The sequence below is a fragment of the Coloeus monedula genome, assembly GCF_965178545.1.
Source record: "Coloeus monedula genome assembly, chromosome: Z".
NCBI classification, from domain to species: domain Eukaryota; kingdom Metazoa; phylum Chordata; class Aves; order Passeriformes; family Corvidae; genus Coloeus; species Coloeus monedula.
Genome location: NC_138822.1, coordinates 84,358,140 through 84,379,583, shown reverse-complemented (window position 1 = coordinate 84,379,583; position 21,444 = coordinate 84,358,140). Strand labels below are relative to the sequence as shown.

Below are 21,444 nucleotides of genomic sequence, written 5' to 3'. Positions count from 1 at the left end.
GGGATCGGCGGGGATCTGGTTCCCCCTTCTACCGCAGCCCCTGTGAGGAGCCGAGGGAGGGGGACCCCGCCTGGCCCCCGCCTCGGGACATCCCTCGCAGCGGAGGGTGCTGGGCACCCGGACCCTCCTGGATGGGTTTTCTGCCCTTTCCCCTCCCTGCACCCAACGTGCATTATCAGTTTTAACCTGTGGTTTTCCGGGTCTGCACCAAACCATCGTCCCTGTGGCACCATTCTGGGGCTCGCTTTGGCCCCTGGATCATGGCAGTGTCCTTGTGTCCATCTGCTCCCGAGGTGTTCCCAGCGGAGGAGGTGTGATGGAGCACAGGTGAGGCAGCTGAGCTCTTCCTACCCGCGGGTGCCTTCACCCACTGAGCAGCCTCAAAGGAAAAAAAAATCACCTTACGCTGTATTTACAGTGTGAAAGAACAATTAAAGAAAGCTGCTTCAACAGTCTAAGTGGAGGAAGCGCGATAGCTCAATAGTTATTGATCCCCTCCAGACAGGCACGCTGCTTTGTTGGAGCTGAAGGAACCCTGCCTGATGCAAGGGAAGTGGTGAGAAAAAATAAAAAATGGTCTGGGTAAATTAAAGCTCCCGGGGAATTACATGGGAGGAAACGAAGGTGTATCAGCAGTTTTCGGTGGTATAGTAAGCTGTAACTGTGCTGTTTTGCTGTCTAGGATTAAAATGAATGTTCCCATCTGGTTACCCCATGAGCAGGAAGGTATTAAATAGGAGCTTGTGCCTGTGGATGGAAGGATGGAAACAGCAGAAAGAGGAATAGGAGCATTAGCAGTCATTGTTAAAATCATTGTTAAAGCTGGCCCCGAGTGCTCTCTGTGCAAAGTGTGGAGGTTATTCCCGTGGTTGTTTGTCCCCGGGTGACAGACACACAGCCAGGGACACTTAGGGGCATCCTGGGGCCTCCTGGCCAGAGCTCCGTGCTGGAATACAGGGGTGCTTGGGCAAAGGTGTTCTCAAACGGGGCCAGTGTCTGGCATCGTGCTCCGAGGTGTCACTGCAGCGAAACTCCGGTGACGCGCCCGGCTCCGGCTCTGGCTCCGGCTCCCTGATGCTGGGCTGGTGTTCAGCACAGCTGTTCCCACCACCGGAATGGCCCAGCAAAGGGCAAAGCAGAAACAGAAGATAACTCAGCATCCGCCCCAGCCGCGGGTGAGGCCGAAGCACACAGACCCCGTGCCGTGGGAGCACTCCCTGCACCTGCCCTGGCTGGGAGTGGGACAGGGATTTGAGGGCTCTCCCTCCACAGCTTGAGCCCTTTGGCTTGTGACACTGCCACAGGCTGTTCTGTGTGACCATCTCGGCCAGTGAGTTCTGCAGCAAGGCCAGAGGAACCAGCAAGAGGTCTGGAGCCCTTCTCCCATGAGGAGAGAAGATTTGGGGTGGCCTCATTGTGGCCTTCCAGGACCTGAAGGGGCTGACAAAAAAGATGGAGAGAGACCATTTACAAGGGATGGAGTGACAGGACAGGGGGAATGGGTTCAAATTGAAAGAGGGCAGGGTTGGATGAGTATTGGGAAGGAATTGCTGTCTGTAAGGGTGGGCAGGCCCTGGCACAGGGTGTCCAGAGCAGCTGTGGCTGCCCCTGGGTCCCTGGAAGTGTCCAAGGCCAGGCTGGAGAGAGCTTGGAGCAGCCTGCACATGGCAGGGCTGGAACAAGATAGTCTTCAAGGCCCCTTCCAACCCAAACCATTCTTTGACTCTCTGATTCCCTCTTGCAATTAGCAGTAACAGCACAGAAACACATTTATATTTTCCCTTGGGGGCTGGGCGCTGGTTTGGTTGGTACGAGCTCGGTTTGGGTGAAGAGGCTGGGTGTTTGCTACCAGCGCTGCAGGAAACCAGGGCAGCACCTCGCAGGACCTTGGCAGCCGTCCCCAGCGCCGTGAACAACAAACCCTGGCAGTGCCTGGGGCTCTCACACCGCCCTGGCAACAGCGGCTTGGCAGGATCAGTCCCCAGCGCCCCGGCACAAAGGGGCTCTGTGCAGAGCGGGGGATTAACCCCTCACCACCGCAGAGCATCCTCGGTGCCGCTCCACGTGTGCCACGACCCGCAGGCTCTGGCACCTGTGGCTGTGCCCTGTTCCTCACGGGGAGCAGGAGCTGCTGCTCCTCGGCCTGAGCGGGGTGCCAGGGCAGGATGTTTCCAGGCAGGATGAAGGCAGACAGCACGATAGCACGATAAACAATTAACCACCGTGGAGCCTGACTAGATAATCACGGCCCCTGACTAGATAATCTGTGCTGCATCCTCAAGCACGAGGGATTGTGTCTCTTTTCAAGCAGGGGGAAGCAAAGCTCTCAAGAAGCTGCCTGAGTGTTTACATCAATTTCCTGGTGATTGGTGAGGAGGGACCTGGCCCACTCGATCAAAGAGGCAGCGCCGGTGCCTCGAGTGTGTGTCAGTAACGGAGCCGTGACCATCTCTTGTTCTCACCCTGGCACCGTGTGGTTTTTAATCCAGGCTCTCTCCCTCTGCTGTAAGACAGCCACAAGCACAGGTAAGGCAAATGTGGAAGGTGTGGCTCTAGTCCTGCCTTCCCCGGCGCGGGCTATTGGATGCCTTCGGGGGCAGGGTGCTTCTCTCTGCTTGCCTCTATTTCTTAACATTTGTTTTCATTGGCAGAGGGAGCATTTTTGTCACCTAATCGCAGCACGTGCAGCCTGAGACTCACCCCTCTCACAGGCAGAGAAGCCACAACGCGCAGGGGGGACGTTCAGACCGTTCCGTGGGGCCCGTGCCCTGTCCAGGTGTGGATTTCACCGTGCTTGTATCAGGATGCTGTTATGCTCCCTGCAAGATGTTTGTCTTGCACAGTATCACTGTCTCCCACTACAGGACGCATTCAGCATCTTTCAGGGGTTAAATCGTTGGCTGCTAACGTAAAAGGGACCTGAGTGTCTCATCAGGAACAACTTTCAGACATCCCCTGCCAGATCTGGGCGTGCTGACGCCAGTGGAGTGACACCAGTCAGCCTGGCACTGTCGCTTCCCACGAGGTGCAGCACACTCAGCACATCCTCCTCCTGAACACCCGAGACACCACCATTCCCAGACATATCCCTGGTGCTTTATCAGCCCTTGGAACACGGGGCAGAGCTGGTCCCACCTGCAGCAGCACACCCTGGGATGGATCGTGAACGCTTTCACAGGCCCGGACACAACAGGCAGGGAATAATGACTTTTTTTCATAACAAATTCTACAAAATGAAGAACTGGTGTAAAAGTGGCCACATTTCCAGAGGTGCTGGAAGGCCTGTCTGCTGGGCAGCATCTCAGTACCCTTGGGGAAAAAAAGCACACTATAAATCAATGCTGTGTGGGTTGCCTTCTCACTGCATGGATGGGGAACCCTCAGGAGTTGCTCTCCTTGGACCAGTTTCCTCACAGTGTTTTCTGGTTGAGCGCTGGCCATCTCCAAGGGTGGGAGACTGCACGGTGGGGTAGGGTAAAGGGGATGTAAGAGCCAGGTTTTGTGTGTGAGGCAGCTAGAAAAGAAAACAGCGTTTCTGGGCTCGGCAGCCTCCTCTCCCAGCTGCAGGCTGCCTATCCCACATCCACACACTGCTCACTCACTTTTAGCTTTCCTCAGCACTTCAAGCTCGCAGCCCAATTTTGTTCTGTCAGCTGTATTATTAATCAGCAGGCTGCAAATTATGTTGCTGTAACCCACGTACTTTTTATATTTTGGACTGAAAATGAAATAAATTGGTGCATAGTAAACAAATCCCAGCTTTCTGGGAGCAGCATGCGGCAGAGCAAGGGGAGCTGTGGGGGATCTGGGGCCAGGACAGATGGGAGCCCATGGAGAACCACCCCCTCCAGGCTGGACCCCTTGTCAGCAGACTGAGATAATCAGTGGGGTGATTGTCCAGACAGACCCTCTTGGATCCCAGGGTAGCAAACACACCCTGAGGTCAGCTCCCTCCTGCTCCTCTCCCGAGGTCACTCTTAATCTGTGCAACGGGGCTGGAAGGCCCCAAACACCCCCTGCCCACCTCCCACCCCCCACTTTAAGAAAGACATTGAGGGGCTGGAGCGTGTCCAGAGAAGGGAACAGAGCTGGGGAAGGGGCACAGCTGCCCAGGCTGGTGTTGGAGTCCCCATCCCTGGAAGGATTTAAAAGCTGTGTGGATGTGGCATCTGGGGACATGGGGCAGTGGTGGCCTGGGCAGTGCTGAGGGAATGGTTGGACTCGATGGTCTGAGGGCTTTTCCAACCCAAAAGATTCTGTGATCCTTTGATTTCAGCCCAGCTGCCACACAGAAGTGCCGGGGGAGCCAGGCACAGCACTTGCCTCAAACTCAAACTACTCTAAGTGAGCAGCTCTCTGAACAGAGGCTGGGAAAAAAGGACAATATGAAATATTTAAGGAGCTCTTTTGACTTCCTAACCTTTCGTGCAGGAAAAGGACGTACAGGAATACCAAAGGAGAGGCTGATGGATGGTTGGACCAGAGCGAGCCTCCCATGCCCATGTTTCACATTCAAGCCTCCGTAAAGGTCAGTTTATACTTCCAGCACACAGAACAAAAATGCCATTTAATAATGCGTATACCTTTCCTGCCCTACCTGTTACTCAGAGCTCTGGCACAGCCGTGGTGGGGGTTTGCACACCCGTGGTGGGTGTAAAGCTCCACTTGAGTGGCCCGGTTGCATTAGCCCTGGTTTAGTCACTCCTCTGAAACTGCTCTGCCTTTGCACTGCTGCCATCAGGAAAGGAGGAGTTCTCCAGGGGAATGTGTGACAGCAGTGTGTGATCAATGGCCCCAGAGTAGCATTAATATACAAGAATAAAGTGGAAATTAAAAACAGCAGGACAGGAAAATGCTGCGAGTGTCAATCTGGGGAAATAAAACCGCTCTGACTCGCCACATGCACTGTTCAATCCTTCATGCACGCTCTGATTTCTCCCCTAAGAGTTATAAATCAGGTCGATACTTAAATATTGGTGTCTACAAAGCAGCTGTGCAGGTGAATGCTGGCTGGTGGGGCAGCCCCACTCCTGCACTGGTGGTGCTGCAGCCCCGCTGCTGGTGCACAGCGCCCTTCCCCGTCCCGCTGGGGCTGAGGACATCACCACCAAACCCCAGCCTCTGGGGCAGGCATCATGCCTTCCTCTGTTTCCTTACCTTTAGAGCACCAAGGACAGGGCAGGGGTGTGAGTTTGTGTCTCTCAGAAGGGGCGAGCTGCTGCTGCAGGCCTGGCTCAGCCTCGTGCTGGTGCGGCAAATCTGGCGGTGCACGAGGGCCCCCCTGCCCTGCCCACAGCAGCAGGGAGACCCTGGCTCTGGGCTCAGACCACTGCTGGACACCAGGACATGAGCCAAGGCACTCCTGTGGGCTGTCCTCTAGGGAAACAGCTCCTAACAAAGTCTGCCTCTTGGAAACGGGAATGCTTCGCAGGAGGAAATGTCAGAGCACAAAATCTGCTAGGCACAAGTGAAGAATTACCCTCAGCCCTGCCAGCTCCTCCAGCGCTCTGCGAGGAACAGGGAACTGAATGGAGGAGGGAGGCCGGGAGATGCTCTGGAGCAGCACTGGATGCAGGGCTGGGTGGTGTGGCAGAGGACAGCCAGAGCAGCGGGTGTGAAGAACAGCAGAGTGGTGAGCAGATGTGGTGTCCAGACACAGAGCTCCTGGGTTTGGGTCTGTGTGGAGAAAGCGGTGTCACAGCACAACCCATCCACTTCTTATTCATTGCAAATTCTTGTTCACGCTTTGTGCCCGCACGGCCTGTCCCTGCCGCCCTCCTCCCCGTTCCACAGCTGCACCCAGGCCTCCTGGCATCCTGAAGTAACAGTTCATTCACTTCTCCCTCCACTTTCCCACATCACATTTGATTTAATGATCTATCAGAGCACCCACCTACCACTGAGCCAGGGCGAACGTGGTGAGTATTGCCACTCACCAGCTGCGAGGGACCCCAGCCTGCTCCTTCCTCCTCACTGGCAGCAAAACCAGTCAAGAGCAAAGCTTTTGATTTCCCAAACTGTCATCAATTTAGTGTCAACTTCCTTGAAGGTTTCCTTTTCCTTCTGTTCTATTAAACTGGCCTAAAACTGCCAAGGTGAAGAAAAAAGATGAAGTCTCTCTCACGTCGTAGGCAGCCACCTTTGTAAATCCTTGGGAATGAGCTTGTCACAACTTCCAGGCACCGGGGGAAGCCTCTAGAGCAGCTATTCTCTGCCCACCCACATTCCCCATCATTTTTCACCTCCTGCTGTTATTTTTTATGTGCACTCTCACCAGCCTTTACGCACTCAGAACATTCGGGAGCGGAGGCAGGACACCCCTGAGGTGACAGCTCCCAGCTCCACGTGCTGGGGACTCCAGGGATGGTCTCAGAGAGCCTGGATTTTGCCACTGTGCCAGCCCAGAGACTGTGCCATGAGCAGGTATGGCTGGCACCAGCTCCCTCACACCATAGCACACCCTTCCTCGCCCAGCATCCTTCCCCGCTTGCCACACAAGCCCTTTATCCCGGCACCTCGCTCATTAATAAAGGTTCTGATTAAAAGCACAGTCTCTGCCTGCTCAAAACCCCCAGAGTTCCTGGTTTAGCCCCGGACACTGAAGCCGTAAAGGACGGGGACAGCCTGGGCACAGCAGGAAGGCACCACACAGGGTCTGCAGCTCTGCAGTTCTGGGTACAGGGGCCCGGATCAGCTGCATTCCTGACCGTGCCCACAGCAGAAATCCAACCACAATGGAAGTGGACGGCATTTCAAAACTGGCATTTTTCCTCCTAAAAGCAGAGGCCTTTCTTTTGCCACGGCTGTCCCCAGCGTGTCAGGTGCGGATGATGCTCAGATCAAACGGCTCCACTGCTTGTTCTCCTGCCCTTTGGAGAAAATCCCTGGCAATACCTGGATCCCAGCTGAGCTTTAACAAAGGAACTATCGCAGGAACAGCTCACCTGCTCACCTGGGTGTTCTCGTGCTTTACCAGCTCCCAGCATTTGCATTCCTGATTGTTTGCAGGACTGAGCCTGCAGAGAACAAGCAGCCAGGTTATCCATTGCATGGACTTTCATGGGACATTGCTCCAAATTATCTGGCAGAAGCATGGGAAGCAGAAGAGAAATAAAAATGGGAGTTAGTCATGGTGTTCCTATTTGTTCATAGATTATTTTGCCCATTAATTAAAACAGAGCGTGGTTCAGAATGGGAGCTGCCTCCCCAAGGCCCCAATTAAGCAGGATGGCTTTGCACCAGCCTCAGTGGGTATCTGAGGGGCCGGGCTGGGGCAGAGGGATTGATGGATGGCAGTAATGAAGGAGCTGCCGGAACACGTGCAAGCAGAGTTCTCCAGTGACCTTCAGCAGCCTGTTCTGGGCAGGCTGCACTGTGTGTGCCAGGAGATGCTATCTCCTCCCAGAACAGCCCAGATGAAGCGTCCTCCAGCCCTCTGTGCTTCGGATCCAGTGCCTTGGGAGTATTCCAGCGTCAGAAATCACCAACGCCAACTGCACAGCGAGATAATTTTTTTTTAACTCCCCCAAGACTGGCCATTTTCCTGCATTGCTGTTCTAATTGCAAACAGTGGTTTGAAGCTTAAGAACCTGTTCTGGAAGCAATGGAAGTTGTCCAACCTCCCTGATCCCAAGACATACTGAAGCTGAGCAGTGTTCATCTGTGTTAGCCTTTTGATAGGGGGGAATTCACAACTCAACCCCAAACACTCCTGAGCTGGGGATGCCAAGGGGTCAAGGAGCTGGCACTGATGACAGCCTCCCTGCAGAGAAGCTTTCCAGCACAACACTGTGAGCAGCATCTGAATGTCTCTTGGGGAGAACGTTTGAGAAAATGCCCAAGGTAGTTTGGGAAATGAGCTTTTAATTAATACTGCTGTGCCTTTTCCAGAGCTTCTTAGCTGAGGGTTCACAAGGGCAAGGCAGGCAGCGACGCAGAGATGCTCTCTTCCACCCCCAGCTGAGGACATGGAAATACCCTACATCCAACCCTCCCCCATTACCCAAACCCCACTGCTGTGTGCTTACACTGGGAGATCAGGGACTAACACAACCATTCCCATGCCAAGGGTGTAATTTACTAAATAAAACTTCACGAGTTTTTGTGGACTTCCTGATTTTGTTGTTCCTTTCAACCACGAGCATTTACGAACCTTAGGTTCCATTCCAGGAGGTCCAGCAGCCCCAGGATGGGATGTGGGCAGTGATGCTGTGGATTGCTGGCACCTGGCAGCAGCAGCACCCACGGCAGCACAGGAAAATTTGGCTGCTGAGAGCCTCCCCTTCCCCCAGCCGGGTCTCCTCCATCCATAGGGGCCTGGGCAAGGCCGGCAAGCCCTGGTCATCATGGGAGGGGGCTTGAGCCCCAAAATCAGGCATGATACATGAGGCAGGGCTGGGCTGAGGGTCCCCAGCTGTCCCAACCACATCCTGCTCACAGGTCCTGTGGAGGAGTTGTCCAAAAGGGACATGGAGGCAACTGCTCACTGCCCTGCACACACCTCACTGCTGTCTTCTCCTGGTGGCTCCAGCCACTGCTTTCATGTCTGGAACAAGCCAGCAAGTCTCGTGTGTCCCCTCTGGTGGTGGCAGGAATGCTCCTGCTGTGTGGGACACGGGGGCTGTTCCTCTCAACCTCTCCTTTCCTGGGTGTCTGCAGGCAGAGTGTCACTGTCCTGGGGCAAAGCTGATGTGGGGCTGTGCCCCTCAGCCTGTGGCTCCATGTCCTGGGCAAAGCTGATGTGGGGCTGTGCCCCTCAGCCTGTGGCTCCCATGGCTGTGCTTTTCCTCTTGCTCCCCCCCAAGAACAGGCAAGGACTGTCCAGTTTCACCAGGACAGTCTCTGGGAAAGGGTCTGGATCAGCCAGGGCTGCTCTTATGAACGCTGGGGGAAGCACCAGTCCTGGCTCACACAGACACACAGAGCCCTGCAGGCTTTTCCAGTGCTGGTTTCACCTCTCTGGTCCTCCCAAGCTTTCAAGACATTTCCAGCTGAAGAACAAACCAGAATAACCAGCTGGGCCACAGGTGCCAGCCGGAGCCTTTGGGCTGGAGGACACTCCAGCTGTGAGGGTTTCTGCTGAAGCCGGTCCTTGGAGCCTGGGCAGGCTGGTGATGGAAGAGGCAGGACAGGCTGCAGAAGCACCTGAGCACCTCAGCGTGGCTGTCACTAAAGGCCACAGTATGCCAAGGCCTGAGGAGCAGGAAGGCACTGCAGGATATTTTTATGTGCGACAGATCAATCTGTAATTCGATGTTTTCAGCCAGGAAAATTCTGTCTCATCTGAGGAATTCTATTTGTATGTTCTCCGTGTGTTTGTGGGTTGCTGCTCCCACCAGCTGAGACTAAAGCTTGGCCTCAGCAAAGGAGAATAAGAGATTGGAAATGCTCCCATGGAAAGGGTGAGCAGGCTGAGGAGCTCTGTGTCTGGGTGCTGCCATTAATCAAGCTAATTCACATAAGTGAGCCACTCAAGTGATGTTAGGCCCAGCAAGAGCAGACAGAGAAAATTAATTAAGGCTTTAGGAGAATAAAGAAGACTCCTGAAAACACAGATCAGGTTTCTGATGGTTTCTGTGGGCACATGCAGGAAGCCAGAAAACCGGAGGGACCGAGGGCCTGGAAGACCAGGCCATATTTGAGGGTCAGAGCGCAGAGGATTTGGTGGCCACACCAAGCAAGAAGGACCCTTCAAAGAGTGGCTGGACCTGGGTGCAGTTTGGTGCATATTTTTAAATGAATTGGTTCAGCTGGAGATTTCTAAGCACCCTTTTGTGGTTGCTGGGGGTTCACTCGGCTGCCTCTGAGGTCAGAGACAGGAATGAATTAGAATTCAGCATCTTTGCAAGAACCCTCCCTGCAGCCACCGCTGCCACCACTGCCCAGGCCCCCTCCCCAGCCTCATCCCCCAGCCGTGGGTGTAGAGAGGAGGCAGGGCTTCAGCCCCTTTCCTGGCTGCTTTTGGGGTCAGAAAACATTTGGTAGATCTTTAGTATCAAGCCACATGAGGGTTAGATGATAGGGAATCAAACCAGGGGGGGAAAAAAATGCTGCTCAAGCCATCTTATCCTCCCTTTGTCACCTCCCTCTGTGTTCTTTGTGCCTTGCAGTGGCATTTTGTAGAGGAGGAAAAAAATAGGAATTGTCTTTCCCAGCCACCAAGGCAAGAATTCCCTGCACGGGCTCCCCATCCTTCCTGCAAGGCAGCCTGGCTTCTTCCCATGCTGCCAAAAAGCTGGGACCTCAGCTTTGACCAGATGAAAATACCCCTGCTGAAGGCAGAAGGATGGAAATATTGAACCCAGCATCAAAGCAGCTTGTGGCTGTGCTGAGCTGAGCAAAGCCTCCCAAAACCTGTGCTTTAAGCTTGATCTGCTCCAAAAGTTGGCTCTACAAAGCTCTGCAGGTTCGCATCCACCCGCCCACCTCTGCACTGCGTGCTTCCAGCTTTTAAAAGAAAGGCTGTTTTGCTGTTTTCTGATGCTTCTGATAATATTTTTCAGAGTGTATCTCCTGTGCTTTGTTTCCAGGCAATCTTCCCAAGGCTTGTAAAAAATCTGATTATGGGGCTGAAAAACAACATCCAAGGGAGCAAATCTGAAGCTCAGGTGGGGGAAATACAGAGGAACATGGCTACACACAGGGAGGAGCTCCTGCAGCACCATCTGCATGGGGTTTGGAGGCAAGGAGCCACAGAGATGGTGAAATTTCCAATTTTTCACCTGCTTACCATTTTTTCCCCGCTTCTGGGCACAGACACCTCAAAGCCACAATCAAAAAGAACCAGAGGAACTGTACAAACGCGGAGAAAAACCCCAAATCACAGAAAATGCACATCCTGTGTGCTCAGATAAGGACCCAAACGGAAAGACGCAAACCGCTGGTAATGGAACAGTGCTGGTGGAAAATTCACCCCTTCCAGCCTGGTGTCTGTGACCGTGAAGAGGGTTTGTAATGTTTGGCCCCACAAATTGTGGCACCAAATCCCACGGAGCAAAGTGGGAAGGCAGATTCCTGTCAATTCCTGGCTGTGGCATCCTTGGCTGAGGAGACACCAGGACAAGGAAGGAGAGCAGGGCTGGCTTAGAGAAGAGGGAGGAATGCAGGGCCAGAGCTTGCACTAAGCAGCCTCCAAGGCCAGGCACAAGGACAAGAGGATTTTTTCAGCCGTGGCTGGATTTAAGCTGGATGTTGGGAGAGGTTTCTTCCTCCAAGGCTAAGTCAGAAACATCAGGACTTCCCAAGCTGAAGGGACAGAGGTGAAGCCCAGTGGTTTTAATGTGCAGCTTGTCAAGTCCGTGAGCAAAAAGCATCTCTCCTCAGACAGGGATTTGCAAGGCTGGAGCTTGGGGGAGCGTGGGGAGGTGGCAGCCAGGGGTGAAGCGCTTTGTGTGCAGCCTTAACCCCCAGCTTGTGGTGTGGCCTTGGGAAGTTCTTAAATGCCTTAACAACTCGTCATCCTTTTGTACAACAGGGATAATTCTAAGCCATGCTCAGGAACCACTCCAGATATTACAGCATTATCACAAGAGAACCCCTCCTGGTTCCCACTGCAGCACGAAACATCAGTGACTTCCAGTAATTTATGACACTTTGGGGGTGGGAACTGCTGCGTGTCTGGCACCGGAGCTTGACAGAGAGCTCAGCTCATCCCCACACAGGCAGAAGCCCCGTGAGCACATCACGGCAGGTGATGGAGCTGCCGAAGCTCCTCAAACCTCCAGACAGCTCCAGGAGGGAAGGACAAGCAGCCGTGGGGCCAGGCAGGGCCGGGGGAGCGGTGGAGCCGGGTGCCCGCCGGCACAGACATCCCTTCAGTGCTCCAATATTTTATTCATAATCCGGGGTCCCGCCCCGCGGGCTCGCTCGTGCATCAGAGGCTGTTTAAATTTTAATTGGCGTGTGCGCGTACCTCCGTACCCAACCAGCTCCTGCCTGCGATGTTGCCATGGCACCTCCCAGCCTCTGCCTCAGGGCACCGGCGCTCGGCTCGCAGCCGGGATGCTCCAGCGCGGGGTGAAGCAGGCTGCCTCTGTGTTCGCTGGGTTTTAAACAGTCAGTGAGACCGCTGCTGTCCTGCCTGATTACCCGCTTCGTTATCAGCGGGGGAGAGTAAGGCTGGAACCGCAGCCTGTCCCAAATTTCCCTGTTGCCTGGAGCGGAGAAGCGAGGGGCTCGGTGGGGCCGGCTCGCCAGGACAACCCCAGCGCTGGGCTGGGGATGCATCCTGTGACAGGACCCTCCAGGAATTCACCACAGGGCCAGCACTTCCCAGCTGCTCATATGTGTATTCCCGTCTCCCACCCTCTGCGCGCAGCCTGTGGGCACCTCCCGAGGCTGTTTCCCAGCGGGAAGCAATCCCCGAGCCTTCCTCTCCTCAAGCAACTGAGCGACAACCAGAAGGAAATGCTGCTGCGAAGAATAAACACAAACCCCAACGTATTTCCAGCTTGTGACAGTCAGCATATTATTTAATTAAAAAAAACTCTATTAAGATCGGTGCGATTTCCCAGAGGGAAAACATATTTAAATGATTTCAGCAGCTGATGCTCACTGCTGTTAGTGTAAGGCAGGGAGGCAGCTCTGCCCCAGACACTCTCTGCACCAAGGAGTGATGAGAGCAGGAATATTTTTAATGCCATTTCTTTGTGCAGTCAGGTTACAGAGCCATCTTCATGTTCATGAGCCTTCCCAAGAGGCAGCACAGGCTGAGAATTTACAACCCATTTATTCAGACATGCTTAAACAAGTAACCTTCTCAACCCAAGGCACTTTTTTTTTTTTTTTTTTTTTTTTTTTTTTGTTTAAAAGCCTTGTGACTCCTAGGATGTTGCAGGAATACATTACTGGGCATTGCTAAAAAGCTAGAAAATGTAATTTTGATTTAAGCTCATCTGAAGGCAGATAACTGCAGCATCTAGAAGAACAGTTTTCCTTACAAGCTTTCCTGAAGCTGTGACGAGACAGGACACACCATCCTGAATTATTTTAATAAAATAAACCTGATTTATTGATCATCAAAAGACATGGGTCTTGAGCAAAGTATTATACAGAAGTGAGAAACTCTCATGGCAGCAGCAGGGAATGAAGGGTCCCATTAATCCTTTAATTTCACTTATTTCCTTCCTCTTTAGCAAGGGTGCAGAATGGGCTCGTCAGACCTTCGATCCAGGCTGCCAAGACAACCGGCACAACCACGCTCTTCCCAGATGGAAGCAGACAAGAGACTAGCAACAAACCTGCTCTTAATTAAACATTTGTCTTGCAATTACATACTTCTGTGTAATTATCGCCATCAAGACAAACACCAACTGGATTACAGCAAGAAAAGACAGACGGTAAAGGTTAATGGGCCTTTTTTCTCCCTTTGCAATTATTCCCCAGATCTTGCAGAGGGAAGGGCAGGACGTCCGGAATGCCGCTGCCACTGCAAGGCAGGAACAAGCCCATTCAAGGAACAATTAGCCTGAACTAGCAGACTCTGAAATTACATGTCTGAGAGGATGGATGATGAATCCTTTGAGGTCTTGCTGCAGGCTTGGTGCAACCTAGAGCATGGCCAGCTCCAGTGCCCGTGCATCATTCCTCTGCACTCACACCTTCCTGTGTTTTGTTACCCTCGAGGTCTACAAGGGTAAACCTGAACCCACCGCTAAGAGTTCTACATCTCTCTCTACACTAAGTAAGCCAGGTTCCTTACTTTTCCCTTTCGTCCCTTTCTAGCCATCCTCACTTCCATCTTACAGCTTCTCTTTAATTTCTCCTACCAGGGAGCCAGGACCTCACAGAGAGAGTCCAAGCCAAGTCCCCACCTGTAATTAGGAGTCTGACTGACTGCTTTCCATTTCTAACAGTTTGGTAGACCCTGATCTTGTCTGGTTTTATTGGCTTACTTTGCAGTAGCCACAGAAATGGATTCCTGCTTTAATCTGTGGTCTGCTGTGACCATCCGGTCTCCTCTGACCTACCACTGCTGGCCAGCTCATTCCCAAGCTGTGAAGTGACTCATTCCCAACCTGCAAAGTTTCTTTTTCCCATGGGAATCCCTGCCTGCCATCATCCCAGGACATGGCACGAGGAGAAGGGGAGGCAGTGTTAGATGCATGAGGTAGGGAAGCAGGGATGGCTGGATACTGGGTTTTAACAAATTTTGCCAACCTTGAACATCTGGATAATTCATCACATCTGCTTGTAACTGAGAAGAAAAGGATGCCCAGATATAACCCATGAGTAATTAGATAGGATTTAGCACTCTTATGCTCCCATAGTGGGTATTGTAACAACTCTCAGCCTTCCTGACATCCCTGCATACCTGTGACGCAGCTGAAAGCACCGCAGAAAACCGGACTACTAACACAACTAGGATACTATGGATTATTAAATCAAACATCTGAATGGTTTGAATAAATCTCAGACCTGCACAACTACTAAGTCATGATTTGTTGCGGCCGTCGCTGCAAAATGAACCCTCCAGATGGAAGGTGCAGGTCTCTCCCTGCTCAGAAAGAACAATTTTGCTGCTTTAAGAACAAAGGTTGCACGTAGCAGCAGCCTCGGTGTGTTCCCAAAGGTTAACCTGACATGCTGAGCCACAGCTGAATTATTTATGGTTAGCAGAGCAGTTTCTATTAAGGAATGAGCACACAGGTAGCGACCACTATGCCAGCAAATCCTACCAGGCAGCACAGCTCACATCGACGAGGCAGCTCATCCAACTTCTGCTCGGGCCACAGGGAAATTTAATTATTTAGGTTTCTCAGCTGCTGCATAAATATCAAACATAAGACATTGGCTCATAGCTGAAATGCTGCTGCTCAGCACAGGGCAAGAGGAGCTGCATCAGCAGGGATGAGTGAGTTGAGGCTGGCCAGCACAAAAAAGGAGGTGGGAACAGGAGCTGAGCTTCTCCCAGGAATGAATTCCCCCTGAAATTTGGGAAAAAGGAAAATAAAAAAGGGGAGAAACAGGGCAAACCTTGGAATTGGATCAACTTAGAAAACTTCTACTAAGCATGAAACAGCCTTAAAATAATATCAGGAAAGTCCAAACAGCTTCAGCTCACAAAGTGATGAAAAGGCCTGGACTCACCATCACTTACCAGTCTCACATCAATTAAATAAGACACACTACTGAACTGAAACAGACAAAAGATTGTGCTGCTATTCAGCACTATGATATTCCACTGATTTATCTGCATTCAGTAAATTCATGAAGAATTGAGGAAGTGGGAAAACCAATTTTCCTAGTGCAATTCTCCATCCAAGGGAACTGAGACTACAATCCAATATATCGAAATACAAATACACTTAATTGATTTTGATCCCAGCTTTCCAAAATACTGTGTTTTATTGAAAGCAACACGTGGAAATAAACTTGTTCCATGTTTCTGTCTGTACCTATAAAATGTTAAAGTACCTCTGCCTATATATAAACCCCAGTATGTCTAAAGCTGTTTTGTTTAAACAAGTTTCCCTGCATTTTAATTGCATCCCAGTTCCCAGGAAATTCTGTGTGACATAGAAGTTAGGTTAAAAAAATTAAAATCAGCCACTTAATAAGCAAGCACCGTTGTTTTTGTACCTTACTTTGGAAAATGATTAGCCTAATTATGAGATATGAAGCTTTGCAACTGCTTAACTGTATATTTTCCTGGTTGTGACGCACACAGACTACAAATTTCACATGCAGGGGAAAGCAAGCAGACCTTTGACTGCAATCAGTGTGGTTTGTCTGGATTATTCAGTCCCACGAGGCACAGCATGCACCATCCTAGACAAAAGGTTTTACACTTTTTAATTTATCTCCCTTTTTTTTTTTTTTTAATTAAGAGGACAATTTGATAAAATCTTATACGGGGGAGAAACCTTTTCCATCTCAGAGACTCCTCTGTAGACTCCTCTGTCATAGTCCTCAGTATCCACTACCTTCTTTACCCAGCTCCCTCACACAGTTCTTGCCAGCTCTGCTCAGGACCAGCTCCTTACAAGCAAAGATCCATGAATGACATGAAATGCTCCTTTTCTCTTCCTCCTCGTGGGCACTATGAAAGGGAACATGTGCTCTCACAGATGGAAATCGCTGCCTCCTGAAACAACACGCAGCACTAAATACTCAGGGGGTACGAGCTGCTCTGAGCATTGATTTCTGCAGATAATTATTTCCATTAGTGCCTCTTCAAAAGAGGAGTTAAGGAGAACAAAAAGGTTCTTTTTTTTCTTTTTCTTTTCTTTTTTTTTTTTTTTAACCGACAAAACAGCAAAGCAGCAGGAACAAAGAGCATTTTAAAAAGCAACTTGGTTTAGTCTCAACTTTTTGGAGGCGTGCATGGGTCTCTGACAGGCACAAAAGCCAATTCCCCTGGGACAGTGTGGTGCCTTTCTTGTCGCAAGCAGCCCAGTCCAGCAGCTCATCAGCCCTGTTCCTGCCAGGCGCTGCTGCTGTCTCGCTGCCGCACAGCATCTCTCCCCTCCTCCAGCCCCCACACCCTGCACAGGGCTCGGTTTGATTTCTGACCATCAAGGCAGAATCTAACAGACCCTTCCTTCCTCTCTGCCCGAGACATTTACCACATCAGATTATCACCAGCACTGCGGGCTCCCTGTTTATCTAGATCAGCCCAGGAGGCAACTTTGCTCACCAAATACATATTCATCAACCACCCCTCCCGTTCTTCACAGCTCCCGCTGTCCGTCCGAGGGGCAGAGAGCCACGAGGGTGAATTCACAAACTGAGGAGAAAAGATTAAGGCTGTGGGACGATTACAGCTCCCTTGTTGTACACCAGGCATTTAGATTTGTGTTGCCTCAGTTCTATTCCCTTGTTTTCCGAAGCTGACACCAGCCACGCTGGCGGCTGGCAGGGTGTGAGAGAGCGCTGGGAGGCTGCACATGGGCTGTGTTTTGGAAGGGTTTAAATTAAACCGTCTGGCAGGGCTGTCTCAAGCCGGGCTGGTACCCAGTGCTACGGCCAGCCTGCTGGTCCGTGAGACGGGGAGCACTGGCCGGGCAGAAATCAGTGCACATCACATCCTGCAGAAAATAGCCATTTTTTGAGGCAGCTCCTGGAGGTGAACGTTTTGTTCCCAAAACGCTTTGGAAACACCAAAAAGCTCATCCAAGACAGGAGACAGGTGCTTGCCGAGCCCCTGGGACACCAGGGAATTGCTCTTTTCCAGCTCCCAGGCCAGCAAGAGCTTCTGGAGGAAGAAGAGTGGAAGGGCACAGTAGGTGACCACAATCCATGTGCAGTTCCTCGGGAGAAGGAAAACATGATGTTAGGACAGGGAATTAAAATAATGAGCACATTTGTGAAAATCTGCCTGAGGGAAAATAGTTTAGAAAATTAAAAACTCCATAGTAACAGAATGAAAGCTGTTAACCAACATCTAATTAAGCAAAAACTGCAATCTCCACAACCAAACATGAAAAGGAGGAATAAATAAATAAATTCATGCAGCAACCAAGCTTACCTAGGCCAAAATAAGTCCTAAGAAAATAAAAATAAAAAAACCTGTTCAGTTACATCTGAAAAAGCCTGACAGGACTTTACAGCGAGTAGGCAAAAGCAGAGTTATGTTGTATACTGTCAGGTCCTGGCTTTTAATACCCATCAGAAGCAAAAGGCAATCTCTAGGGTCCTCAAATATATGCCAGTACAATGTAGAGTACAGATCTCAGCTTGGATCTCAACATTCCAGAGCAAAAGACCAAAACCCAAAACCCCAAAATGCAACCACCACAGACATACACAGAAAGGGAGTCTAGGAACTCAGCAGAATTGCTTTACTGACAAAGTTCAAAGAGCATTTTGGGTATTTTGCACATTAAATTTCATGTTAATGCTGAGAGGGTACAAGAGGAGGCATTTTAGATGAGATATTAGGATAACAGCAGATACAGGCTCATGAGGGAAAAGGAACACAGCTTTTCTTATCACAACAGTTTTTATTACTTGCAGAGTTTATATTTATCACAGTAGATCTACTCTGAACCTTACTACACCAATAAGTCATTTGAAAGCAACCTTCTATAACAAAAGCTGTAATAAAGAGTTTTATAATAAAACCAGGACAAGTTTGACCTGAATTTTCATAATGAATGTGAACATTTTCACTTCAAACCCCTAGTGTTTCAGGCCATTCTGAGGATCTGCAGGAAAAATCTGGCTGCATGATGAAGTTGGAAAAGCACATGACTAACAGAATAACCAGTCATCAATCTAGAAATCTTTGGACCACCATCTTCCTGTTCAAGTGATACAGAAAACTCCAAAACATAAAATTAGTATAAGAAGGAAGATTAAGAAAAGGAAATCTGGAAATTGGTTTGAGGCATTGAAGAAAAAAAAAAAAAAGAAATATAATGATTGAATGCTTTCTTGGAGTAGCTACAGAATCTTAAACACAGCCTCCAACTGGTTGTCTTTGTCTAAAAGACAGGTGTCTGCCAAGGGAGTTGGGAAATATGACCCCCTTCCCTCCAAACTGTTACAACTTTGAGATAACGGGGTTTTCAGGCAAAGATCTGGGAAAAGGAGTAACAGTTCTGTGCTAGTAGGGATAACAAGGCACACAAACACCAACCCCGGCAGCACCAAGGAGCAGCAGCAGAGCCCAGGGCCGGCCTCTCCCGGCCGCAGCCCTTTCCCCTCGCTGCAGCTCCGCTCGCGGCCGCCAGGGGCGCTGGTGGCTCCCGGCCGGGCAGGGCGGCGGCGGGGATTCCCGCGCCTGCAGGGGGCGCTGTGCCGCCAGCTCGGCCGCCTCTGCCCTCACGGGGTAAAGGCAGGAGGGCTGGATGGCGAAAGGGACTGCCGCAGGAACCTCGGAGCGGTGGGTGGATTGGCAGAGGCGAGCGCAGCCAGGGTGGCAGACAAAGTGTAGCAAAGACTCTGGAGCCGTGCCAGGAGCCGATGGTGTCCGAGCAGGAAAAGTGTAGCAAGAAAGTCAAAGCAGCAGCAAGCGGGCTCCCGCAAACAGCCAGGTGATGCTCACTCTGGAGAGGGGCTCAGGGTCCCGGGTTTCCCCTGAGGCACCTGAGTAGACGGTGAGGGTCCCTCCCAGTGAGGTCGGGTGTTGAAATGGTGCCACTCCAGCAGCTGCTCTTATGAGCAAAGGCTCACCCACGGCAAGGAGAAGCAGTGCCAGCACAGAACTGTGCAAGTGGCAGTGAATTCTCCCCACGGCAGCAGCAGCCCAGCACCAAAACCTCACCTGTCTCCCCTGTGACCCCAAGAGCAAGCGAGGGCCTATCCCAGCTCCTGACCCCCAGCCCAGTCTTGGGTATCCCTACACTTCCCCAGAGAAAGCCCCCCAGCTAAGGGACAGCAGCAAACTGCCCCCCTTCCCCCCTCCTGCCCCCCATCTTTTGTCCCTCATAAGTATCCATCGTTCCCATCTCTGAGACAATAAATGGGAAAAAAATTCCATGAGAGAAAGAAAAACAAAAGGAAAAATCCTAACCTCCAACACTCACAAACACAAAAGCAGCAACAGAGCACTGTTAACATGCAGAGAAATTTATTTTCATGTGCTGACCTGAAAATGTGATTAACCACCTGAGCCCAGTTGCCTTTCTGGTTTGGGTTTGTAATTTACCAAAAAACAGTAGTTCCCCATAACTTCTCAAAACAAAACTCAAATACTTCAACGCCACTCCTAATTTAGGGTAGATGCCAGAAAACCACTCCCAGGCCCTCACTGCTGCCTTTGAGACAAGAACACAGGTGGCAGATCTCTCTCCTGGGCAGGCAGACACGAGGAGCTCGTTAGCAGATGACGTAGCGGACGAGCCTCGAGCCGCGGACCTCTCTCACTCTCTGGCAGTGCCTCAGGATGTTGAGGATGCTGTGGAAACGCTTATCCAATTTCAGCTGACTGAACTCCTTGATATCAGCCTCCACAATAAAAAATAGTCCTGGAAAATAAACAACAATTTTGTTACAGAAGTTGTATCCTACTCTGTTGTAGGATACAGTTAGCATTTCACAAGTAACAGCACAGCCTCTTCTTCATAATTCCACAATCTGCAATTCATAGTTCTACAATCAGCAGTAGGATGGCCTCACACTATATGGGGAACTTGGTTCTACTTGTAAAATTTGTCATCAGAAAGAGAATTGCCAGCCTTCTGATGAAGTTCAGACACTCTGCATCATCCATAGGCCCCGCTCCATGAACTCTGTCTCCCAGCAGGCACTCAAGTTTTGGAATTAGATCTTTGCCATAAGGACAGAGCCCTGCATGCATCAGAGCTAAGTAGCCCACCATTCCCTTGACTTATATCAGATATGAAAAATAATAATTCATCATTACTTAAGAAAATTACAGAAAAAGATTAACTACTTGCAACAGCATCATCCCTGTGTCTCCAAGAAAATTGCACAGGGAGGTCCTGCATCAGAGCTGTGAGCTCACCCCTTCCTGTAGTTGATTACTCACTTCCATAAGCAAATTGTCATTAAAATTGAGGCTGCCCAGGGCAGTGGTGGAGTCACCATCCCTGAAGTGTTCAAAAAACATGTGAATGTTCCCCTTGATGACATGGTTTAGTGGTGAACATGGTGCTGGGTTGGCAGCTGGAATTTGTGATCTTACAGGCCTTTTCCAGCCTAAATGATTCCTAAATTATGTGTAATATTACGCTTCCAAGTCTAACGAGAAGGAGGATACAGGGGTAGGAGTGTTCCAGCTTGGAAAAAGAAGATAGCATTCTCCCTCCTTGTTTTATCCTTAACACAGAGGCAGTGACATCTTAGAAAAGATGGAACATCTCTTCCTCCTGTTAAGTCCTTCAGGTTTAGCTGGGAAGTAGCTGATTCAAGCTGGAAAACTGAAGATGCCAGTAAAGATCTAAGGTCCAAGAATTATGTTTATGTCTCCTAAAATCTTGCTTAGACAGAGCTGAGAAATGACAGATCATGTTTTCTCACAGCCTGGGTGTCTCATGGGTTGGTGACACACATGTCTCACAGGGAGTAGAATCTTCCAGAGACAGTAACTGTCAAAATCTAGAGATCTTTCCCCAGAGAGGAGCTATGCTGGAATCTCAGAGCTTGTAATAACACCAAATCCACATACAGATGAGAAGTAGGAAGTTTGTTTACTAGGAAAAGAAAGAAGAACTGCATTACTGCTCAAAATAGAATTACTGTAGGATAGAGACCATTTACAACTTCCAGGAACACCAATACACCCAGACAGTGTTGGGAAGCCAGGCATAACCTGCATGCTGCATTCACAGTCTGCTACATCTGGGGGAAGCATCACAACGTCCTGAATTTTGATAAAACAAGATTCCTCCTTATATTTGCTCCCGATCCAGAGTGGCAACATTCAGGATAGCAGGATCTTCTTTGTGAAGAAATCAGAGCTGGATGAAGGGTGGTGGTTTGGGCCATTTGCTAAACAACCAGCTAAACTCACTGAATCATCCGAGTGGCTGGAAGCGA

At 50.5% G+C, this 21,444-nt stretch overlaps 2 protein-coding genes across 2 annotated transcripts in view; one reads left to right on the top strand and one right to left on the bottom strand.

Annotated features, from left to right (window-relative positions):
* Positions 1-21,444, top strand: part of LOC309585102 (large ribosomal subunit protein uL22) — a 369,655-nt gene that overhangs the window by 412 nt on the left and 347,799 nt on the right. The window lies entirely within an intron of this gene.
* SKA1 (spindle and kinetochore associated complex subunit 1) overlaps positions 19,762-21,444 on the bottom strand; it is a gene marked incomplete at its 3' end in the record, with an annotated part of 13,088 nt that continues 11,405 nt past the window's right edge. The window contains exon 6 of the mRNA XM_082301724.1: positions 19,762-19,910. Coding sequence (XP_082157850.1) covers positions 19,762-19,910 — 149 coding nt within the window. The remainder of the gene's footprint in view (positions 19,911-21,444) is intronic.